The following is a 25,312-nucleotide window of genomic DNA, read 5'->3' as shown; positions in this document are numbered from 1 at the left end:
CCGAAAAAACGGCCGTTTTTAAAAGTTTTTTTTGCATTGATACATGTCCCCTGGGGTAGGACCCGGGTCCCCAAACCCTTTTTAGGACAATACCATGCAAATTAGCCTTTAAAATGAGCACTTTTGATTTCGAACGTTCGAGTCCCATAGACGTCAATGGGGTTCTAACGTTCGTGCAAACTTTCGGTCCGTTCGCAGGTTCTGGTGCGAACCGAACCGGGGGGGTGTTCGGCTCATCCCTACTTCTCGCGCTCGCTGCAATAGGAAAATGTGTTTTTCCTATTGCATCCATTGAGAGATGTACAGTACCCTGTCGCCGAGAACCAGCTCGATGGGATCGTGCTGGAAACACATTCTCGTGGGCAGGTACTGTACATAGATGTAATGGCATTCATGGTACACGGGCATCATACTACCTGACTAGTTTTGCGAGATCCAGCTCGCTCTTCAGGAGTGGATGTGTGTAACAATGTACCTATCTTGTCACCTGTTAGTATCCCTCTGCTATCCTATGTTTCTTATCATATCCATGTCCCTACCATTTTGGGCCCAGGCCTTTCAATCATACATACATATCTTTATGCCAATGCTTATTGATTCTACTTTACTACTTTAGAAGCCTGACAAACATACTTATGTTCACAGCCTATACTCTTTATGGACTAACGAGGTCTCTTGGGATACAGCACTATTCCCATGCCATGCCTGCTCTCCATTTGGCCCCTGGCGGGGTCCCATCTGACTCCACCCCCTCAGGTCCCTAGTGAGGCACCTGCTGCCGCCGTCTTGGAGCTGCACACCTGTTAGCCATGGTCAAGCTCAGTGGTGAGTATGGGGACCCATAACCCCTGCTACCCTGTGCCTTTATAATCAATACTGTGCCATATTGCCAAATATATACTTTTTTCATCCTAGGTACCCCTTAAGAGCGAGCTGGATCTTGCAAAACTAGTTGGGTAGTAAAATGCCTGTGTACTATGACTGCCATTACATATATGTACCAATATCTCTTGTTTATGTATCTTTTTTAAATTGGCAACTGTTAGTGATATCTATGCATGTAAAAAATTGTACTTGAATAAACCTTATACTGTATTTACTACTGTTATGTTTACTGGCGGAAACGGTACCCACTTAATTTAAAGTCCTGGGGCGAATCTTTCGTTTTATTGCAATAATCTGTACTATAATTTTTTACCTAAATATATAATATTACTGCATGGATCAATGAAGGGAATACAATAAATTCTCAACATGTTTTATAAAACCAAGAATCTACTTCTTCGTGAGAGCACAGTATTTGTACAATCATACAATACATTAATAGAAAAAAAAACATGAAGATGAAAAATATTCATTTAATATGATGGAAAAGTTTACATGTATAACCTTGTAATAAGCCACAGCAATATAATAAAATCATTAACACCACTCTTATATGCAAAATTCCAACTGTCTGGATGGGGGCTACGGGAGATAGATGAGATAGTCCACTCCACTCTACATTAAATATGTGGGTATTATAATAATGTTAAATTGAATCTGTTAATAACAAGATAATCTAGTAACTTAAAGTTATAGCGAACTTCTCAAAGATATCTACCTAAATTAAAGAAAAGGGTAAATCCCAAGTTACAATATAACCTCTAAAGACCGCATTATTCAGCTTAAAATTTTTCATCATTCTCACCTTACTCCTGCCAAGTTGTATAAAATGGGGATTCCCCCTCTGCAGAATGTTTTAGAGGCTGTGGCCAAACTGCTGACTTCATACACTGCTTCTAGACCTGCCCCATTTTTGGACAGATATCAGTTCATTTATTCCCTCCTCATTGGGCTTGCTCTATATCCTGAATCCCAAGAACTGCCTTCTAGGTATTTTTGGTGACCTGTCTATTCCCACTTATGCTAAGAAACTACTCTGCATCCTATACTTTTATGCAAAGAAGTCCATATTATTATCATGGAAGGGATCACAATCCCCAACAAGATCCACATGGTTGAAACTAATTAACGACTCTTTACCACTATATAAACTTACATTTGAGATAGGGCTGGGAGATTTTCTTAAAAAAAAAAAATCTTTGATTCTCTTAAAAAAAATTTGATTCACAATTCGAATCAAGTTTTTTTTTTGGTCCCGAGGCGCTGCGGGCATGAGCTTTTAGGCGAGGTCGCGGCTTCGTCCTAGTCCACGGTATCCGGCCTCGCAGACTAGGCCGAAGCCGCGGCCTCAACTAAAAACTCCTTGCCCGCAGCTCTTCAGGCCCGGCGCGGTGTCCGCGCCGGTCCAGAGGCGCTGCGGGCATGAGTTTTTAGGCGAGGCCGCGGCTTCGGCCTACTCCGCGGCATCCGGCCGTAGCCGCGGACTAGGCCGAAGCTGCGGCCTCGCCTAAAAACTCATGCCCGCAACGCCTCGGGATCGGCGCGGTGAAAAAAAAAAATCTAAAAAAATCAATTTGCCTAAATTTTGAATGGATTTGACCTCTCAACTCAATTCAAGATTTGAATCGATTTTTTTCCCAGTCCCAATTTGAGACCAAGAGAGCTAAAACATTCCAAACAATTTGGAGCAGATGGATAGCCAGAACTCTGACTCTTACTCAAGGGTCAACCTGTTAGCTTTATTACTCTTTGATTGTAATAACCACCTTATTCAATTTTCTTTATGTCTGTATGTAAGTTTGTCTTTATAATCAATAAAATATCTGTAAAAAAATGTAAAATTAAAGAAAGGGGAGGTATATGCAGATAACATTTATGGGTCCTATGCAAACTCTCCTCTTGTTGGTGAACAACTGGGCAGCCTCAGGAGAATACATTTGGCCCAGTGTTTCTCAACATTTTGCAGACACGGCACCCTTGTTTAAAAGTATGCAAAATTCCAAGGCACCCCAATCTAATATGTAAAAAATGCATATGTTGCTTATCAATGGGGAACCTGAGGCTGTGATGTTGCAGTCACTCACCTTGATTAATTAACTTCACATCAAAAGGCCCTCTTCATATCATATCTCCCCCATCACTTCAGAGGCACCCCTATACATCAAAGTCTTCCCTATGTGTCAAAACCCCCATTATATACCAGATTCCCCCCATCAATTAGCCTTTTCATCACATCAGAGTCCACCCATCACAAAGCCCCCCAAATCACAGAGCTCCCCATCACACATTTCCCCCAGCACACAGTTCCTCCTAATCACATAGTCCCTTCTTCACATCAAAGCCCTCCAGCAGTGTGGTAGAAGGCGGGAAGTGGAGCAGGTCTGGAGGAGCCATTTTTGTGGGAAGGTCGGCTGCCAACATCATAGAAAATAACAACACCATACCTACTGCCCTAGAGCATTATTGGTTGTTATGGTGCAAGGAAAATAACTGTTTTACCCTATATAATCAACAAGGAGAACCAAACTCAGTACTGAAAAACACAAGTAAATGTTAATGTAATACTCTGCAAGTAAAAACTAACTGACCTACAGAAAACTGTCATGGTACAGAAAGTCTCAGAATGTCCATGCAGAACAGGTGGATTATGGGATGTGTAGTTCTGTCACTATTAGGTGGAACTGCTCTCTGTTGAGGAAAAAAACAACAGCTCCCCGCAACTGTGGAGGAGTGGAAGAGAAAACTTTTACAAAACTGCCTGGGAAGATCCAGGGCACTTGGCACCAGACCAGGGAAGTAATGTTGGGACAGAGTGCTGAGTCTGCTAACAGCTGTCTGCCAGCACAACCTATTCCATAGACACAGAGTGGAATCACTAGTCTATCCTCAGCTGTTCCAGAAACACAGAGCAGAGTTGCCAGTCCAACCCCAGCTGTACCAGAGACACGGAAACCACCAATCTATCCCCAGCATTGAAGGAACACAGAGCAGGATCGCCAACCCATCCTCGGTGTCCCATAGACACAGAACTAGATCACCAGTCTGCCTCAGCTGTTCCAGAAGGGCCAAGTGGGTTCTCCGGAGTCATTACAGTGTCATAGTGTATGAGGGGCCCCTCTACTGTCTATACCTACAATTGAATTTGGTAAGAGGGTTGTTTACCCCCATCCTTGTACTGTATAGCAGACACTGACACTTCAGTTCATTATTGCCCTACCTACCACCCTTTGGGTGTCATCCATCCTAACCAGACCATTCTCAAAGCTATTGTCTTAACACCCAAAGGCTTTGCTAATTTCCCCTCCCGCCCCAAACATATGTGTGACTGATTTGAGCTCTTCTTTGAGTTAAACCCCTCCAGTTACCTCTTCTACAATTACTGACTTTAAACAAGTAAGGATCATTGAGCTCCACCAATTGTGCATCACCAAAAGTGCTCCAACCAAGCTGTCAAAAGCAAATTTTTTTCTCCCTCATTCTCTGGGAATCTGTCTTTTATATATAATAAGCATATATTGATTAGTTTGCGCGTAAATTATAGCGTCCAAAAAAATAGTATATATACTGCAATTTTTTTAAAACTTGTAATACTAGTAATGGTGGTGATCAGCAACTTATAGCAGGACTGTGATAGTATGATGGACAGTCAGACACTAACTGACACTTTGTGGGAACCAGTAACACTAATACAGTGATCAGTGCTAAAAATATACACCGACACTGTACTAATGACACTGGCTGGGAAGGGATTAACATATAGGGGTCATAGGGTTAAATGTGTGCCTTACAGAGCTTGGTACATTCACTGTGAGATGCTTTTACTAAAGGATGTGCCGGTTTTTATTCCCTGCTTTGCAGAGAAACAAAAACTGGCATATCCCCACTGACAGGACAGAGCTCTGTATTGCTTACAGTCAGAGAGCTCTGTCCTGTCATCTTATTCGCCGATCAGCAGGTGTCAACAGTCATCCATTGGCCGGGACCCACTGATCTGCTTGTGCTGTGACTAATGACTGAATAGCCGGCGTGGCTGTCACGTGCTCGCACGGCCACTACCCGGAACTACTGAATTACATATCTAATAACTTTATCCAGTGCAGGAGAGCCACTGTGCCACCATACTCCTACATGAGGCAGTCAGCAAGCGGTTAAGCTGATCTGAGTGGTTGGTGGTAATATAACTACAGATTCAACTCAAGTTGGTGCCTTCTAACTCATCGCTAGGAGTGTGGCAGAGTGGTTAAATTGATAATATGAATAGTCCATACTAAGGATGAGCTTCGAGTTCGAATCGAACCCATGTTCAACTCGAACATCGCCTGTTCGACCGTTCGTGGAATTGGACTAATTGGCCGTGTCACGCCAAATTTGAGGGGCGCGTCACGGCCCATAATTCACTGCGGCATCGCAGTACATTGCTTGCTGATGATTGCCCAAGCATGCACTATGACCCGCATGCTTGGCCAATCATAGCACCGTAAGTGCTTGTGTGCTTCTTCTGATCCTATTAATAGCACAGGCAGGCTCTTGAAGTATTTATAGTTAGTGTACTGTGTACCCTGCACAGTTGCACCTATAGCTACCTGAAGACAAGTGCTTGTGTTCTTCTGATCCTATTAATAGCACAGGCAGGCTCTTGAAGTATTTACAGTTAGTGTACTATGTACCGTGCAAAGTTGCACCTACAGTATAGCTACCTGAAGACAAGTGCTGGTGTTCTTCTTCTGATCCTATTAATAGCACAGGCAGGTTCTTGAAATATTTACAGTTAGTGTACTATGTACCGTGCACAGTTGCACCTACAGTATAGCTACCTGAAGACAAGTGCTTGTGTGCTTCTTCTGATCCTATTAATAGCACAGGCAGGTTCTTGAAATATTTACAGTTAGTGTTCTGTGTACCCTGCACAGTTGCGCCTACAGTATAGCTACCTGAAGACAAGTGCTGGTGTTCTTCTTCTGATCCTATTAATACCACAGGCAGGCAGCTTGAAGTATTTATAGTTAGTGTACTGTGTACCCTGCACAGTTGCACCTATAGCTCCCTGAAGACAAGTGCTTGTGTGCTTCTTCTGATCCTATTAATAGCACAGGCAGGCTCTTGAAGTATTTATAGTTAGTGTACTGTGTACCCTGCACAGTTGCACCTATAGCTACCTGAAGACAAGTGCTTGTGTTCTTCTGATCCTATTAATAGCACAGGCAGGCTCTTGAAGTATTTACAGTTAGTGTACTATGTACCGTGCAAAGTTGCACCTACAGTATAGCTACCTGAAGACAAGTGCTGGTGTTCTTCTTCTGATCCTATTAATAGCACAGGCAGGTTCTTGAAATATTTACAGTTAGTGTACTATGTACCGTGCACAGTTGCACCTACAGTATAGCTACCTGAAGACAAGTGCTTGTGTGCTTCTTCTGATCCTATTAATAGCACAGGCAGGTTCTTGAAATATTTACAGTTAGTGTTCTGTGTACCCTGCACAGTTGCGCCTACAGTATAGCTACCTGAAGACAAGTGCTGGTGTTCTTCTTCTGATCCTATTAATACCACAGGCAGGCAGCTTGAAGTATTTATAGTTAGTGTACTGTGTACCCTGCACAGTTGCACCTATAGCTCCCTGAAGACAAGTGCTTGTGTGCTTCTTCTGATCCTATTAATAGCACAGGCAGGCTCTTGAAGTATTTATAGTTAGTGTACTGTGTACCCTGCACAGTTGCACCTATAGCTACCTGAAGACAAGTGCTTGTGTTCTTCTGATCCTATTAATAGCACAGGCAGGCTCTTGAAGTATTTACAGTTAGTGTACTATGTACCGTGCAAAGTTGCACCTACAGTATAGCTACCTGAAGACAAGTGCTGGTGTTCTTCTTCTGATCCTATTAATAGCACAGGCAGGTTCTTGAAATATTTACAGTTAGTGTACTATGTACCGTGCACAGTTGCACCTACAGTATAGCTACCTGAAGACAAGTGCTTGTGTGCTTCTTCTGATCCTATTAATAGCACAGGCAGGTTCTTGAAATATTTACAGTTAGTGTTCTGTGTACCCTGCACAGTTGCGCCTACAGTATAGCTACCTGAAGACAAGTGCTGGTGTTCTTCTTCTGATCCTATTAATACCACAGGCAGGCAGCTTGAAGTATTTATAGTTAGTGTACTGTGTACCCTGCACAGTTGCACCTATAGCTCCCTGAAGACAAGTGCTGGTGTGCTTCTTCTGATCCTATTAATACCACAGGCAGGCATTCTGCTAGCTGCTGTATAATCAGTATATATATATATATATATACATCCCAGTTTTGTGCAGCTACATCTCACTGCAGTGCAGGTCATTAGTATGTCTGGAAGGCCAACAAGGAGAGGCAAACAGTCACAAGCCAATAAAAGAGGGCAAGCAGGCTCTGTGTCTAGAGGCAACAGTGCTGGTCGGGAACACGGTGCATCCTCATCAGCACGTGGCCAAGGGACACACTTGTCCTTTTTTTCGGCAGCTGGCCGTGTTGAGCCGCAACATGCGGAAGACTTGGTACAGTGGATGACCAAGCCATCCGCATCCTCCTCATCCTCTCTCACCCAGGCTCAGGGTACGTTGTCTGGCAAAGCAGCTGCCAACGCGGACTCTTCCCTCGGCTCAATGGCATCAGTCACTCCTTCCCTAGCCCCACCATGTCCTCCTGAGGAGTCCCTCGAACTGTTTGACCACAGTGTTGGGTACATGCTCCAGGAGGATGCCCAGCATTTTGAAGGCTCCGATGATGGTACTCAGCTAGAGGAAGGCAGTAATGTGAGCCCAGACAGAGGGGGTGCCCAAGAAGGACAGCAATCTGGCAGTTCCCCCAGCTGCAGCATACTGCCAGCTTTGCTCCAGTGATGAGGAGGGAGGGGATGATGAGGTCACTGACTCCACGTGGGTGCCTGATAGGAGAGAGGAGGAGGAGGAGGCACATCACCAACAAGGCAGGATGCCCTCCAGGGGCCAGCTTAAGGACAGCACACCGACTGGATCACACCGCAGAGCTCCGCATGTGCAGAGCGCTGCTGTCTCTGCGCGTTATTCCAAAAGTTCTTTGGTGTGGGCCTTTTTTGAGACAAGTGCATAAGATCACACCGCTGCTATTTGCAACATATGTCTAAAGCGTATCTCGCGTGGCCAAAACATCTCCCGCTTGGGCACCACATGCTTGACCAGACATATGTTGACCTGCCATGCAGTTAGTTGGCAAGCGTATCTAAAAGACCCACACCAAAGAACAAAGAGGACCTCTTCTTGCTCCTCATCAGCTGAGATCTCCAACCCCACTATACCTTCAGTCCTCTCTGAGACCTCTACTGAGAGGAATGAAAGTGTAGAATTAGGTGTGTCACAGCCAAGTACTTGCGGACAATTTTCTATCAGTACACCAACGTCAGATTGTACCAGGCAAATTTCCCTGCCCCAACTGCTGCACTGCCAAAAGAAGTTCACTCCCAGCCATCCACATGCCCAGCGGTTGAATGCTAGCTTGGCTAAATTGCTAGCACTTCAACTGCTGCCTTTTCAGTTGGTAGACTCTGCCCCCTTCCGTGAGTTTGTGGAATGTGCGGTTCCTCAGTGGCAGGTTCCCAAATGCCACTTTTTCTCATGGAAGGCGATCCCGGCTCTCTACCGGCATGTGGAAGGCAATGTCTTGGCCTCGCTGGACAGGGAGGTCAGCGGTAAGGTGCATATTACCGCTGACTCATGGTCCAGCAGGCATGGACAGGGACATTACCTATCTTTCACGGTGCATTGGTTGACTGTTCTGGCAGCTGGGAAGGATGCAGGACAAGGTGCAGTAGTGTTGGATGTTGTTCTGCCACCATGCCTCCAAAATGCTACTACTGGTGATTCTGACACACCTCTCTCCTCCACCCCCTCCTCTTCTTCTTCCTCCGTGGCCTCTTCCTGTGCTTTGTCCTCGGAACCAGCGGTGCTTCGTAGGTGTTCAAGGGGCTATGCAAGTACGCAGGCCAAGGCCAAAAGATGCCATGTGGTGCTTGAGCTGGTGTGCTTGGGGGACAGGAGACACACTGGGGCAGAGATTCTGTCAGCTCTGCAGGGACAGGCTCAGAGGCGGTTGACGCCATGCCAGCTTAAGGCAGGTATGGTGGTTTGCAACAATGGCACCAACCTCCTCTCCGCCCTCCGACAGGGACAACTGAACCATGTGTCCTGTTTGGCTCACATCCTTAACTTGGTGGTGCAGCGGTTCTTGGGCAGGTACCCAGGCTTACAGGATGTCCTGAGGCAGGCCAGGAAAGTCTGTGTGCATTTCCGCCGGTCATAAAATGCCAGTGCTCGGGACAATCTTAAAGTGGTGAATGCATGATTGGCATATCACAGAACAGGATTCACACCTGGGGACAAGACACGATAGGGAAGATGCAGTACAAAGGTCTAACAGGCAGTGAAGCTTTTTAGAAGAGGCTACATTGCCATTGCTAACGACTACAGTACTAGTGTCGAGTGTATAAGTAACCAGACGGTTGGGAATGGGTGGTGACTTGGCATAGGTGACAGAAAGCCCTGGTTGTGAAGGAACTTGTGTGTGTAGGCTCCTTCCGTAGGGACCGGAACCCCAATACTGGGTCCAACTCGTGGCATGGCATCCTAGGGTCCCAGCCTGGAAGTTGAAGTGAGGCCTCGGGAGGTAAAAAGCGCTGCTGGAGATGAGGGACTCTCCTAGCTGCCAGGGGAAGAACTCCTCCAGTGAGAGTGGGGGGGCAGCAAAGGGAAAGGAAAGACAGATTCTGGTGGTAGGGGACTCAATTCTTAGAAGGACAGAGAGGGCAATCTGTAACCAAGACCTGAAGCGCCGAACAGTATGTTGTCTACCGGGCGCTCGGGTTCGGCACATCACGGATCTTGTGGAGAGATTACTGGGAGGGGCTGGGGAAGACCCGGCTGTCATGGTGCACGTTGGCACCAATGACAAAGTCAGAGGCAGATGGAGTGTCCTAAAGAACGATTTTAGGGACTTAGGAGCTAAATTGAGGAAAAGGACCTCCAAGGTAGTGTTCTCAGGAATATTACCGGTACATCGAGCCACACCAGAAAGGCAGAGGGAGATTAGGGAAGTAAACAAGTGGCTGAAGAGCTGGTGTAGTAAGGAGGGGTTTGGGTTCCTGGAGGACTGGGCCGACTTCTCAGTCGGTAACCAGTACTATAGAAGGGACGGACTGCACCTAAATGAGGAGGGTGCAGATCTGCTGGGAATGAAGATGGCCAAAAAGTTAGAGGGGTTTTTAAACTAGGCGATGGGGGGGAGGGTCCAGAGACAGTGATAGCCAGCGCGGAAGATATTCCAGAGGGTAGTATTGGGGGCATTAGTGGTAGGTTAACCAAAGCACAAAAACACAAGGTGAGTATAGTAGCAAGTCCTAGTTGCAATCTTGAAACACCCAATACGAGGACAATATGCGACTGGTCTAAACTATGTGGCATGTTCACCAATGCCAGGAGCATGGCGGACAAGATGGGTGAACTAGAGATACTGTTGTACAAGGAGGATTTGGATTTTGTGGGAATTTCAGAGACCTGGTTCAACAGCTCTCGTGATTGGCTGGCAAACATTCAAGGGTATACCCTATACCGCAAGGATAGAGAGGGTAAAAAAGGGGGAGGGGGGGCTAGGGAGGAGGTGGAATCTTTATGGGTAGAGCTCCAAAGGGATGAAGCTAAGGGGAAAATAATACTGGGAGTATGCTATAGGCCCCCTAACCTGAGGGAGGAAGTGGAGACGGATCTCCTATCACAAATTGGATTAGCAGCAAGGATGGGAAGTGTTATCATAATGGGGGATTTTAATTATCCAGACATAGACTGGGCGGAGGGAACCGCGCATTCATTTAAGGCTCGCCAGTTCCTTAGTGTCTTGCAGGACAATTTTATGGGTCAGATGGTAGACGCACCAACTAGAAATAAAACATTACTAGATCTACTGATTACCAACAATACAGACCTGATCACAGATGTGGAAATACGGGGCAATTTAGGTAACAGCGATCACAGGTCAATTAGTTTCAGTATAAATCACACAAATAGGAAACATGAAGGGAACACAAAGACACTGCATTTCAAAAGAGCCAACTTCCCTAAACTACAAACCTTGCTAAAAGGCATAAATTGGGATAAAATATTAGGAACAAAGAATAAGGAGGAGAGATGGGTTTGCTTTAAGAGCATATTAAATAAGGGCATTAGCCAATGTATCCCATTGGGTAATAAATTTAAAAGAGCGAACAAACATCCTGGATGGCTTAACTCCAATGTAAAAATGCATATAAAAGCAAAGGAGAAGGCCTTCAAAAAATACAAGGTTGAGGGATCATCCTCAGCATTCAGAATTTATAAAGAATGCAATAAGAAATGCAAGGGTGCAATTAGGATGGCTAAGATAGAACATGAAAGACACATAGCGGAGGAGAGCAAAAAAAATCCCAAGAAATTATTTAAGTATGTAAACAGTAAAAAAGGGAGGACAGACCATATTGGCCCCATAAAGAACGAGGAAGGACATCTGGTTACAAAGGATGGGGAGATGGCAAAGGTATTGAATTTATTCTTCTCCTCAGTCTTCACGAGTGAATCGGGGGGCTTCAGTAACCAAAACTGCAGTGTTTATCCTCATGACACAACACAGGAAGCACCTACATGGTTAACAGAGGACGGAATTAAAATTAGACTTGAGAAACTTAACATTAATAAATCACTGGGACCAGATGGCTTGCATCCGAGGGTAATTAGCGAACTCAGTCAGGTGATTGCCAGACCATTGTTCCTAATTTTTACAGACAGTCTATTGACTGGAATGGTACCAGCTGATTGGAGAAAAGCCAATGTAGCACCAATATTTAAAAAGGGCCCAAAAAACATCCCTGGGAATTACAGACCAGTTAGCCTAACATCGATAGTATGTAAACTCTTGGAGGGGATGATAAGGGACTATATACAAGATTTTAGTAATAAGAATTATATCATTAGCAGTAATCAGCATGGATTCATGAAGAATCGTTCTTGCCAAACCAATCTATTAACCTTCTATGAGGAGGTGAGTTGCCATCTAGATAAAGGAAGGCCCGAAGACGTGGTGTATCTGGATTTTGCGAAAGCATTTGACACAGTTCCCCATAAACGTTTACTGTACAAAATAAGGTGCGTTGGCATGGACCATAGGGTGAGTACATGGATTGAAAACTGGCTACAAGGGCGTGTTCAGAGGGTGGTGATAAATGGGGAGTACTCAGAATGGTCAGGGGTGGGTAGTGGGGTTCCCCAGGGTTCTGTGCTGGGACCAATCCTATTTAATTTGTTCATAAACGACCTGGAGGATGGGATAAACAGTTCAATCTCTGTATTTGCAGACAATACTAAGCTAAGCAGGGCAATAACTTCTCCGCAGGATGTGGAAATCTTGCAAAAAGACCTGAACAAATGAATGGGGTGGGCGACTACATGGCAAATGAGGTTCAATGTAGAAAAATGTAAAATAATGCATTTGGGTGGCAAAAATATGAATGCAATCTATGCACTGGGGGGAGAACCTCTGGGGGAATCTAGGATGGAAAAGGACCTGGGGGTCCTAGTGGATGATAGGCTCAGCAATGGCATGCAATGCCAAGCTGCTGCTAATAAAGCAAACAGAATATTGGCATGCATTAAAAGGGGGATCAACGCAAGAGATAAAATGATAATTCTCCTGCTCTACAAGACTCTGGTCCGGCCGCACCTGGAGTATGCTGTCCAGTTCTGGGCACCAGTCCTCAGGAGGGACGTACTGGAAATGTAGCGAGTACAAAGAAGGGCAACAAAGCTAATAAAGGGTCTGGAGGATCTTAGTTATGAGGAAAGGTTGCGAGCACTGAACTTATTCTCTCTGGAGAAGAGACGCTTGAGAGGGGATATGATTCCAATTTACAAATACTGTACTGGTGACCCCACAATAGGGATAAAACTTTTTCACAGAAGAGAGTTTAATAAGACTCGTGGCCACTCATTACAATTAGAAGAAAAGAGGTTTAACCTTAAACTACGTAGAGGGTTCTTTACTGTAAGAGAGGCAAGGATGTGGAATTCCCTTCCACAGGCGGTGGTCTCAGCGGGGAGCATTGATAGCTTCAAGAAACTATTAGATAATCACCTGAATGACCGCAATATACAGGGATATGTAATGTAATACTGACACATAATCACACACATAGGTTGGACTTGATGGACTTGTGTCTTTTTTCAACCTCACCTACTATGTAACTATGTAACTATGTAACATGGGTTATGTACGAATTCAAATTCATTAGGATTTGAGCACAGGTATGTCTCTGTTGTAACGCAGGTCAGTGACCAGATCTGATTCTAGTAGCTCTCACCCAAGGTCTAGGGTTGCCACCTCATCCCTTTAAACCCAAACACATATGAATTACACAGGTTCTGTGGCTGATTAAGTTGGTAATTAAACTCACCTGGTGCCTTATCTGCATTAAATTAGCCTCAGAACCTGTGTAATTCATATGTGTTCGGGTTTAAAGGGATGAGCTGGCAACTCCACTTTGTGTCTGTATGCCTCATGTTGGCATGGTCTCCATCATAGCATTTGCAGTTGCAGAGCAGAGTAGGACTGGTCGTAAGAGGCAGGGGCGTAACTAGAAATAGCAGGGCCCCATAGCAAAATGTTGTATGGGGCCCCCCTGCAAACAGCCCCCCCACAGCTGCCCTAGTGTCAATGCAGCGTGACCTGTGCCACATATAGCGTGACCTGTGCACAATGCAGCGTGACCTGTGCACAATGCAGCGTGACCTGTGCCCAATGCAGCGTGACCTGTGCCTCATACAGCGTGACCTGTGCCCCTTACAGCGTGACCTGTGACCCATGCAGCGTGACCTGTGCCCAATGCAGCGTGACCTGTGCCCAATGCAGCGTGACCTGTGCCCCATACATCGTGACCTGTGCCCCATACAGCGTGACCTGTGCCCAATGCAGCGTGACCTGTGCCCCATACAGCGTGACCTGTGCCCAATGCAGCGTGACCTGTGCCCCATACAGCGTGACCTGTGTCCCATACAGAGTGATCTGTGCTCAATGCAGCGTGACCTGCGCCCAATGCAGCATGACCTGTGCCCCATACAGCGTGACCTGTGCCCCATACAGCGTGACCTGTGCAGAATACAGCGTTGCCTGTGCCCAATACAGCCTGGTCTGCCTGTGCCCCATACAGCCTCACCTGTGCAGAGGAAGAGGCAAGCCACCCGGATCAGCAGAGAGCGGGATTGCCCGCTGTAATAGCTTTCATTTGAATTTCCCGTCTTCCCGGGGCTCATCGTCACATAGCCCCACAATTTTTTTTGTCCTGCAAGGTATGATCGGTTCCAGCAACCATCACCAGCGTCTGTTTTATATGTTGCAGGAATACCTAGGGGCAAGATCTGACTTGGACACCTTTCCCACCGAAAATCCTCTGGGTTACTGGGTCTTGAGGATGGATCACTGGCCTGAGCTTGCACAGTATGCAATTGAGCTACTGGCCTGTCCTGCATCCAGCGTTCTTTCGGAATGCACATTTAGTGCTGCTGAAGGCTTTGTAACCGATCACAGGGTGCGCCTGTCCACCGGCTCGGTCGATCGACTGACCTTCATAAAAATGAATCAGTCTTGGATCACCACCAGCTACCAAGCACCTGATGCTGATGCTGATGTTTTTTTTAAATGTCAGATCCCTTCAAGACTGCCTATGCTGATGCAGAGTGACTATCCTGTTATGCTGAGTGACTATCCTCTTCCTCTTCAATGATCATGCTGATAGCTTGTAAGAATATTTTTAGTTCTGGGCGCTGTCACCAGTGGCCCAATTTTTCAGCCCCTGTTTAACAGGGGAGTGCAATTACAATTTTTGATGCAATATTTTGTAAGGTGGGTTCGTTGCTGCGCTCAACTAGAGTATTTGTGAGGGGTTGCAGTGTTGTGGCACCAGCACCAGTGCCTAAGGCCCAATTTTTCAGCCCCTGTTTAACAGAGGCGTATAATTACAATTTTTGATGCAATATTTTGCAGGAGGGCTCATTCCTGCGCTCCAACTAGAGTATCTGCAAGGGGTTGCAGTATTGTGGCACCAGTGCCTAATTTTTCTGCCCCTGTTCAACAGGTGCATGTAATTACAATTCTTGATCTAATATTTCACAGCCTTGCCCGTTCCAGTGCCCACCAAGAGTAACTGTGAGGACTTACAGTGTTGTGGCAACACCACCACCACCACCACCAAAGGCCCAATTTTTTTGCCCCTGTTCAACCGGTGCATGTAATTACAATTCTTGATCTAATATTTCACAGCAGGGCCCGTTTCTGCGCCCACCAAGAGTAACTGTGAGCAGGGGTGTAACTGGAAATAGCAGGGCCCCATAGCAAAATGTTGTATGGGCCCCCCCTGCAAACAGCCCCCCCACAGCTGCCCTAGTGTCAATGAAGCGTGACCTGTGCCACATACAGCGTGACCTGTGCCCAATGCAGCGTGACCTGTGCCCAATACAGCGTGACCTGTGCCCAATGCAGTGTGACCTGTGCCCAATACAGCGTGATCTGTGCCCAATACAGCCTGGTCTGCCTTTACCCCATACAGCCCCACCTATGCAGAGGAAGAGGCAAGCCACCCGGATCAGCAGAGAGAGGATTGCCCGCTGTAATAGCTTTCATTTGAATTTCCCGTCTTCCCGGGGCTCATCGTCACATAGCCCCACCTCTTGGCCCGACGCCTTTGATGATGTCACATGTCCCGCATTGGATCGGCGTTCTGTCTATCAAAGGCACCGGGCCAAAAGGTGGAGCTATGTGACGTGAGCCCCGGGAACACTGGAAGTTCTAATGAAAGCTCTTACATCGGGCAATTCAGCTCTCTGCTGATACGGACAGCTCGCCTCTTCCTTTCCTCTTTCTTCCCCTGGCTGGGAGATTGTGCCAGCGGTGCTCTTATCCTCACTGGGCCCCACTCGGCTGCGGGCCCCATAGCGCCCGCATGGGTCACTATGGTGGTAGTTACGCCTCTGACTGTGAGGGCTTACAGTGTTGTGCCAACACCAACCCCTAAGGCCCCAATTTCTGCAGAGTATATAGGGCAGGCCCCTACTTTCAAACATCCAACTTACAAACGACTCCTACTTGCAAACGAAAGGAGACAACAGGAAGTGAGATGAAATTTACCCCTAGGAAGGGAAATTCTCTCCTGTAAGATTTAATATGGGAAAAACGTGTCTCCTCTCCACTGATGCTTTATCAACAATCCTTGTTTCACTAAAAACCCCAAACTGTCAAAAAACATTTGTCATTGGGACAGAAAGTGAGGTAAAATCTTCTGAAGAGGTGCACAGACAGCAAAACAAATGTCACAGAGGTGATAACCCATCCATATGTTTTCCAAAAAGCTTAAAATAAATTTCTTGGCTGGAGCTACACTTTAAAAATGTACCAGTTCAAAATTACAAACTGATTCTACTTAACAACAAACCTACAGTCCCTGTCTTGTTTGCACCGCCTGTATACTGCTGTTCAGAGTATATAGGGGGCCCCATGCCTTTCCTTTTTTTAATTTGGGTGCGGAGTTCCCCTTAATATCCATACAAGACCCAAAGGGCCTGGTAATGGACTGTGGGGTACCCAGGCCGTTTGTCTCACTGATTTTCATCCATATTGCCGGGACCCAACATTACATTAAAGCCGCAAGCAGTTTTAAATGACTTTCCTTTAAAAATGTTATTTTGTGCAGGGACTGTTCTAAGCACGGGAAACACCCGACACTTTACAGGCATACTATAGACACCCCCCCAGGTAGATATTTAAAGGAATATTTCAGGTTTTTTTTCACTTTGAGCATCATTAACCACTTGATAACTGGGCACTTAAACCCCCTTCCTAACCAGACTAATTTTCAGCTTTCGGTGCTCTCACACTTTGAATGACAATTACTCAGTCATGCAACACTGTACCTATATAAAATGTATGTCCTTTTTTTCACACAAATAGAGCTTTCTTTTGGTGGTATTTAATCACCGCTGGGTTTTTTATTTTTTGCGCTATAAATCAAAAAAGACTGAAAATTCGATAAAAAAAAAAAAAAAAAAAATTCTTTGTTTCTGTTAAAATTTATTGCAAGTATTGGCTAGTATTGGCAGAGTATTGGCAGAGTATTGGCGAGTATTGGCAGAGTATTGGCGAGTATTGGCAGAGTTTTGCAGTGTTGCAGAGTATTGCACAATGTTGCAGAGTATTGCACAGTGTTGCAGAGTATAGCACAGTGTTGCAGAGTATAGCACAGTGTTGCAGAGTATAGCACAGTGATGCAGAGTATAGAACAGTGATGCAGAGTATAGCACAGTGATGCAGAGTATTGCAATGTGTTGCACAGTGTTGCAGAGTATTGCAGTATTGCAGATTATTGCCATTTTTTATATTGAACAGCGCTGTGGGCACTAAACATCCAGCCCACAGCGCTGCCATCTCTCCCCCTCTCCCCCTCTCCCCCGCACTGTACCGATCAGTACTGAGAGTGGAGGGAGGAACCGGCGTCATGACGTGACGCCAGTTTGTTTACATGTGATCGCTCCGTCATTTGACAGAACGATCACGTGGTAAACGGCCACGATCAACGGCTATTTACCGTGATCCATGATGGTCACGGCTGTTCCCGAGTGTGCACCCCAGGGGGCGCGCGGGAGCAACATTCTGGTATGACGTCCATGGACGTCCACCCAGAACTAGCCGACCGCGATGTTGCCAGCTTTCGGCAATGGCCCGGTCGGCAAGTGGTTAAAATCACTGCTTCCGAAAAAAAGGTAGTTTTTTTTAAACTTTTTTTTGCATTGATACATGTCCCCTGGGGCAGGACCCGGGTCCCCAAACCCTTTTTAGGACAATACCAGGCAAATTAACCTTTAAAATTAGCACTTTTGATTTCAAACGTTCGAGTCCCATAGACTTCAATGGGGTTCTAAAGTTTGCGCAAATTTCCGGTCCGTTCACAGGTTCTGGTGCAAACCGAACCGGGGGTGTTCGGTTCATCCCTAGTCCATACACCAGATTAGTCTCAGGGGGGTTATTCACTCAGTAGCTCCTTCAGAAGTGTACAAATTACATCCTCACTGCTCCTCCAAAAATGACTGTTTAATTAATTAGAATAAAAATTAATCTGTGTTATATGTATTACTCTTGGTAGACAGTGAGAACTGTATGAATTGTCCAGAGGAAGAATGGCCCAATGAGAAGAAAGACCGGTGTATTCCAAAACACCTTGAATTCCTTTCCTACACTGATGGCATTTCTAAAGTATTCCTAACAGTTTCTGCTGTACTCTGCATTGTGACTGTTTTAATAAAGGGGATTCTTGTTTCCTATCTGAACACCCCGATCGTCAAAGCTAATAACAGAAATCTGAGTTTTGTTCTTCTTGTCTCCATTTTGTTGAGCTTCCTCTGTGTGTTCTTGTTCCTTGGTCAACCACTGGATATAACCTGTATATTGCGTGTCATGACATTTGGAGTCATCTTCTCCATAGCTGTCTCCTCTCTTCTTGCTAAAACAATCATGGTTTATATCGCTTTCAAAGCCACCAAACCTGGCAGCTACTGGAGGAAATGGCTTGGAAGCAAACTGGCCAATTCTATAGTATCAGTGTGTTCATCCATTCAAGTAATAATATGTATTACTTGGTTGTCCTCTTCTCACCCTTTTAAGGAAATGGACACTCACTCTTATCAGGACAAGATCATTATTCAGTGTAATGAAGGGTCAGTTATCGGGTTCTACTCTGTGTTGGGTTATATGGGGTTTCTGGCAGCTGTGAGTTTTGTTCTGGCTTTCATGGTGAGGACATTACCGGACAGTTTTAATGAGGCCAAATACATCACCTTCAGCATGCTGGTTTTCTGCAGTGTCTGGATTGCCATGATCCCGGCCTATCTGAGCACTAAAGGGAAATACATGGTGGCTGTGGAGATATTTGCCATATTGGCCTCAAGTGCTGGACTTCTAAGCTGTATATTTTTTCCAAAATGTTTCATTATCTTATTTAAACCTGAATTGAATACACAATCATGTTTACTTGATAGCAAAAATTGACATGAATAACTACTCTTAGGAATTTGTTTATAAATGTTTTCACATAAGATTCAAATAGCTTTCACCCAGGTCTAATGAATTTCAAATGTTGTTAATCCTCAATCAAAGTTGTATAAATCTTGTGCAATTTTTTGTTTTTAAAGGTAGATGGAGATGAAACCTGGGGCTGGAAGTGGGTGATGGTTTTCAAATTAATGTCATTGTTATGTTGGTTTATTCCCTGTAAGGCATTTGATTAGTAAGTAGGCAGCTTCTGCAAGCCAAGCATGTCCAAAATGAAGTTTTTTTCAAGGTTAATTAGGTACTGATGGATTAAGCCCTACTCACACCTGAGCGTCTTGTAGCTGGAAGCCTGAAGCTACAAAACACTGAAGGGGAAAAAATCAATTATTCTCTATGGAGATGGTTGACATCTCCACTCCAAAACGCCTGAAGCCAGAAGCTCCAAAACGTCTGAAGCTCAAACAAGTTCTGGAACTTTTTTTTTAGGCAGATCTGGGTGTTTTTCTGCTTTTTACATTGGTGACCTTTTGATCTGTACAAAATCGTGGCAAAAATGCCTCAAAATCTTGGCAAAAATGCCTCAAAATCATGGCAAAAATGTGTTGAAAACCATGGCAAAAATTGCGGCAATACGCTCAGGTGTGAATGGAGCCTTAATATGTGTCTGTTCATGCTTCAACACAACTTAATTCATTAGTTATGTCCGAGTCACCAGACTGTCAACCCTATACTTTGCTAAGCCTTGGTGAAGGGGCTGATGTTGGACTCCTAAAATGTGTTGGCTGTTTTTCCCATTTAATATTTGAAATAAACCTCATATCGGACTTAAACAATTTAGTGTGGCATTTCAATATTCAGATTAAGATTTTTGAACAAACCCCCCAGTAACCTTTTATCAAAGTTCTCCTCTCCTTACAAACCTGTGTCTAAAATTTGCCCATACTAAACCCAAAGTATCTTTTTGTAAAAAATTTGATTTTTAAATGTTCTGCAAACTATTTCTGTTTAGCCAGCTTATGAACCAACAATGTAAAAGGAGCCAAGAGTTTCACCTGCTGGCTTTAATTGTAAGTGTGGGGGGGTATTCTACAAAAAAAAAGGATTAATAAAGTTAATAAATCAATATAAAACATTATACATTTCATTTAACAGACAAATCATTGGAAAGCTAAGGATATCCCTAGGCTTGTGAAGTGGAAATGATCTTGTTTAGGGCTCTTCTAAACTCATTTTAGCTATAATATAATGATTGTCAAGTTTCTTAGAAATATAAATCATATTTAGGATCACATTTAAGTAAACCTGTGTTTTTCCCCAGAAGAGTAAATACCGTATTTATCGGCGTATAACACGCACCGGCGTATAACACGCACCCCAATTTAGGAGGGAATTTTAAGGAAAAAAAAACTTTTAGGAGGGAAGTTGAAGGGAAAAAAACTTACATTTAAATGCCCATCATTGCAGTCTTCTCAGTGCAGCCTTGCCCCAGTGCAGCCATGTCAGTGCAGCCTTGTCAGTGCAGCCTTCCCCAGTGCAGCCATGTCAGTGCAGCCTTCTCAGTGCAGCCTTCTCAGTGCAGCCATGTCAGTGCAGCCATGTCAGTGCAGCCATGTCAGTGCAGCCTTCCCCAGTGCAGCCTTCCCCAGTGCAGCCTTCCCCAGTGCAGCCTTGTCAGTGCAGCCTTCCCCAGTGCAGCCTTGCCCCAGTGCAGCCTTCCCCAGTGCAGCCTTGCCCCAGTGCAGCCTTGCCCCAGTGCAGCCTTCGATCCCCTGCCCCTGCTTGCTGGGCTTCAAAATCGCCGACCGTGATTTGAAAATGGTGCCGCCGGCGCCGAAATACACAGAGCCGGTCCTCGGCTCTTTCCGGCAGGTCTCGTTCACTTTCGGCTCCACTCGTAGTCCCGAGCGGAGCTATCTGAGTAGGTTCGGATAGCTCCGCTCGGGACTACGAGTGAAACCGAAAGTAAACGAGAGCCACCGGAAAGAGCCGAGGACCGGCTCTGTGTATTTCGGCGCCGGCGGCGCCATTTTCAAATCGCGGTCGGCAATTTTGATATTTTGACAGCTCGGGATCGCAGGGGATCGGCGTATAACACGCACCTGCGACTTTCCCCTGATTTTAAGGGGAAAAAAGTGCGTGTTATACGACGATAAATACGGTAGTTATCTTAATTGCCCACTCCCCACCTGATCATATTCACATTCTCTTTGATTGCCATCTTTCCTTTCACCACTGAAAGTGAACACTAATACCTTATACTTCCAGGTATGGGGGCACGTGGTTTACTCCCCTTCCTCCCATGTGACAACACTGGTGCTTGGTGATTGGTTGCTCAGACATCCGGCACTGTCTTTTGGAGTCATAGAGAGATGCTTGCCTTGTGTAAGCCCCAAGCCAGGTTGCGTCTCCTCTTTCCTGGAGGATAAATAATTAGCAGTTATTCAACAATAAGCATTTACGTATACAGAGGTTTACAATGTCAAAGGCTCATTGCTTCATTTTAATATAGAATGAAATTTAGCAATTATTCCCAAGCACAGGAGATGTTATGTTGATATGTATGCACCCACCCCCCCCCCCCCCCGACTAGGGTTGTCAACCTCCAGAAGTGAAAAGTACTCACACAACACAAAATAATTACTGACAGAGACACATTTTTACTGACATTTTAAAATGTTAGCCAAAATGACAGCAAGTAAGCTACATACATTTAGCTAGTGGGATTTGCAATGTACTTGAGATATAACAAAAGACAAAACACATATTTCTCATTTTACATGAAGATCAGGATAAGATAACCCAGCAGTTTTGTCACCTATCTCCAATGTGAGAGATTCCCCTTCAATTTCAGTTCAATAGCCACCACAGAAAGTGAGGGGAAATTCCAGGTAGCCACCAAAATCACAGGAATAAGTGTCCCAATTTCTGAAGGTCCCCTGTTGTGGTTTTGATCTTACTTTTGGTGATAACGGTAAACAGCCTAAATAGAGGGCGAATCTTCCCAAATGGGGCACAGAGATATCAATAAACAACTGACATTTCAATTATCAGCTGCCACAGAGATAGTAATGTGAGTATTGTGGAAATAACAAGAAAGTACCTTGCAGAAGTATTCAGTGGAGCAGGTGTCCCCATGTGAAGGTTCCCCCTCACCACCTTTTCCACTGACAACTGCAATTTTTTCGGAAATTGGTAACTTTCTGCTACTGTGATAGGCAAAACAGAAAAGGTTGAACCTCCCTAGCATGGTGACAGCTCTGCTTCCAAAAACTGAATCAAAATGAAGAAAAATTACCCTTTGTAGGCAGAAGATACAGAGATAAACACTTAGGGCTTGACTGGCCATAACCTCAATATTTTTACAATTCGAACTGTCATTTTGTGTATTTCAAACTATTTCATACAGTATGTTATCACAGTACAAACAAATTATTATTATTTTTTTAATTGTCTATTGTACAGTCACAAGGGGAAGGAATCAAATATGTACATGCTTGCGGTCAGTGGTTCTCCTACACCACCACCACCTCATCTTTGTCTTTATAAAAATCTTTTATTAGGCTTTTGATAAATTTCATCCTTGTAGTCATAAATTGTGATATCAACATTTTCATTCATTTTCTGAGTAATTCTTCCTAGGCCACTCTTTACTGACAACATTGCAGTGAAAAGTTTGTTCCAAAGATTCATTTTCATTTACTTAACAGATGAGAACACACATTCTACCTCAGGTGTCCCAGGAAGAAAAAAATAGTTTTTGCAAATTTTACCAGACGTTGGAATTTAGGTACTTTCAGATTGTCCTGGTGGATAATACAGAGTTGTGCTACCATGTGCCAATAAGAATCATATGTGTCACTCTCAGCAACATCACTGAAGTTTGTCACTTGTTATTCAATAAATTCAGTATGTAGAGTGTCAAAATCAGATGGCGGAAATGCTTTGCAAGTTCAATAATGTTCCCAGATTTAGCTGTTTGGAGGTTTTAGTAAAAACAACTGCTTAATGATTCTGTTTGCAATGGGCATCCAATTTTAATAGCGGTTACCGCTCTTGTGTATAATGTTGTTACTTGGACTGTGACTGTTGAACAGCTGATAAATAATCTACTGTAGACAGATATTTATCAAAGGCCAGAAAAGACACTGCATATCAATTATATACAAAAGAGAAAGAGAAAAAAAACACAGGACTTTTAAAGGTGCCACAGTAAGGTAACTACAATTGCTTTAGATAAAATAAACATATTTTATTTGTAACAATTAAAATTGCTAAAATTCTTTGTCATATCAATATAAAAGGCATACATGAATGCAGTCACTTCAGCTCTACATGTTTCACCCCAGTGGGTTTCTTCAGGAGACTCAATAGTGCTGCATGAAATTGATACTATAGATGAAAAAGACATATAGAAATAATTACAAAATCCTGAATACAACAGATTACATTTTTATCACAATTTTTTAATTTTTGTACATATATTAATAGATAATAAAAAATCTATATATATATATATATATATATATATATATACATTATCTCACAAAAGTGAGTACACCCCTCAAATTTTTGTAAATATTTTATTATATATTTTTATGTGACAACACCGAAGAAATTACACTTTGCTACAATGTAAAGTAGTGAGTGTACAGCTTATATAACAGTGTAAATTTACTGTCCCCTCAAAATAACTCAACACACAGCCATTAATGTCTAAACTGCTGGCAACAAAAGTGAGTACACCCCTAAGTTAAAAGTCCAAATTGGGCCCAAAGTGTCAATATTTTGTGTGGCCACCATTATTTTCCAGCACTGCCTTAACCCTCTTGGGCATGCAATTCACCAGAGCTTCACAGGTTTGCACTGGAGTCCTCTTCCACTCCTCCATGATGACATCACAAAGCTGGTGAATGTTATAGACCTTGCGCTCCCCCACCTTCTGTTTGAGGATGCCCCACAGATGCTCAATAAGGTTTAGGTCTGGAGACATGCTTGGCCAGTCCATCACCTTTATCCTCAGCTTCTTTAGTAAGGCAGTGGTCATCTTGGAGGTGTGTTTGGGGTCGTTATCATGTTGGAATACTGCCCTGCGACCCAGTCTCTGAAGGGAGGGGATCATGCTCTGCTTTAGTATGTCACAGTACATGTTGGCATTCATGGTTCCCTCAATGAACTGTAGCTCCCCAGTGCCGACAGCACTCATTCGGCCTCAGACCATGACACTCCCACCACCATGCTTGACTGTAGGCAAGACACACTTGTCTTTATACTCCTCACCTGGTTGCGGCCACACATGCCTGACACCATCTGTACCAAATAAGTTTATCTTGATCTCATCAGACCACATGACATGGTTCCAGTAATCCATGTCTTAGTCTGCTTGTCTTCAGCAAACTGTTTGCGGGCTTTCTTGTGCTTCATCTTTAGAAGAGGCTTCCTTCTGGGATGACAGCCATGCAGACCAATTTGATGCAGCGTGCAATGTATGGTCTGAGCACCAATAGGCTGACCCCCACCCCTTCAATCTCTGCAGTAGGGATGAGCCGAACACCTCCCTGTTCGGTTCGCACCAGAACTTGCGAACAGGCAAAAAATGTGTTCGAAACACGTGAACACCGTTAAAGTCTATGGGACACGAACCTGGATAATCAAAAGTGCTAATTTTAAAGGCTTATATGCAAGTTATTGTCATAAAAAGTGTTTGGGGACCTGGGTCCTGCCCCAGGGGACATGGATCAATGCAAAAAAAAGTTTTAAAAAGGGCCGTTTCTTCGGGAGCAGTGATTTTAATAATGCTTAAAGTGAAACAATAAAAGTGTAATATCCCTTTAAATTTCGTACCTGGGGGGTGTCTATAGTATGCCTGTAAAGGGGCGCATGTTTCCCATTTTTAGAACAGTCTGACAGCAAAATTTCAAAGGAAAAAAAAATCATTTAAAACTACTCGCGGCTATTAATGAATTGCCGGTCCGACAATACACATAAAAGTTAATTGATAAAAAACGGCATGAGAATTCCCCATAGGGGAACCCCGAACCAAAATTAAAAAAAAAAAATGACGTGGGGGTCCCCCTAAATTCCATACCAGGCCCTTCAGGTCTGGTATGGATATTAAGGGGAACCCCGGCCAAAATAAAAAAAAAATGGCGTGGGGTCCCCTTCAAAATCTATACCAGACCCTTCAGGTCTGGTATGGATTTTAAGAGGAACCCCGTGCCAAAATTTAAAAAAATGGCGTGGGGTCCCCCTAAAAATCCATACCAGACCCTTATCCGAGCACACAACCTGGCAGGCCACAGGAAAAGAGGGGG

General features: G+C 44.4%; 1 protein-coding gene across 1 annotated transcript in view; it reads left to right on the top strand.

Moving 5' to 3' along the window:
- LOC141141291 (vomeronasal type-2 receptor 26-like) overlaps nt 1-18,998 on the top strand; it is a 219,508-nt gene extending 200,510 nt beyond the window's left edge. Inside the window, exon 6 of the mRNA XM_073628994.1 lies at nt 18,097-18,998. Within this exon, the coding sequence (XP_073485095.1) occupies nt 18,097-18,998 (902 nt within the window). The remainder of the gene's footprint in view (nt 1-18,096) is intronic.
- Nucleotides 18,999-25,312: the final 6,314 nt, after the last annotated feature.

Source organism: Aquarana catesbeiana, linkage group LG01, assembly GCF_042186555.1.
Source record: "Aquarana catesbeiana isolate 2022-GZ linkage group LG01, ASM4218655v1, whole genome shotgun sequence".
In the NCBI taxonomy this organism is placed as follows: domain Eukaryota; kingdom Metazoa; phylum Chordata; class Amphibia; order Anura; family Ranidae; genus Aquarana; species Aquarana catesbeiana.
This window is presented reverse-complemented; position numbering and strand designations above follow the sequence as displayed.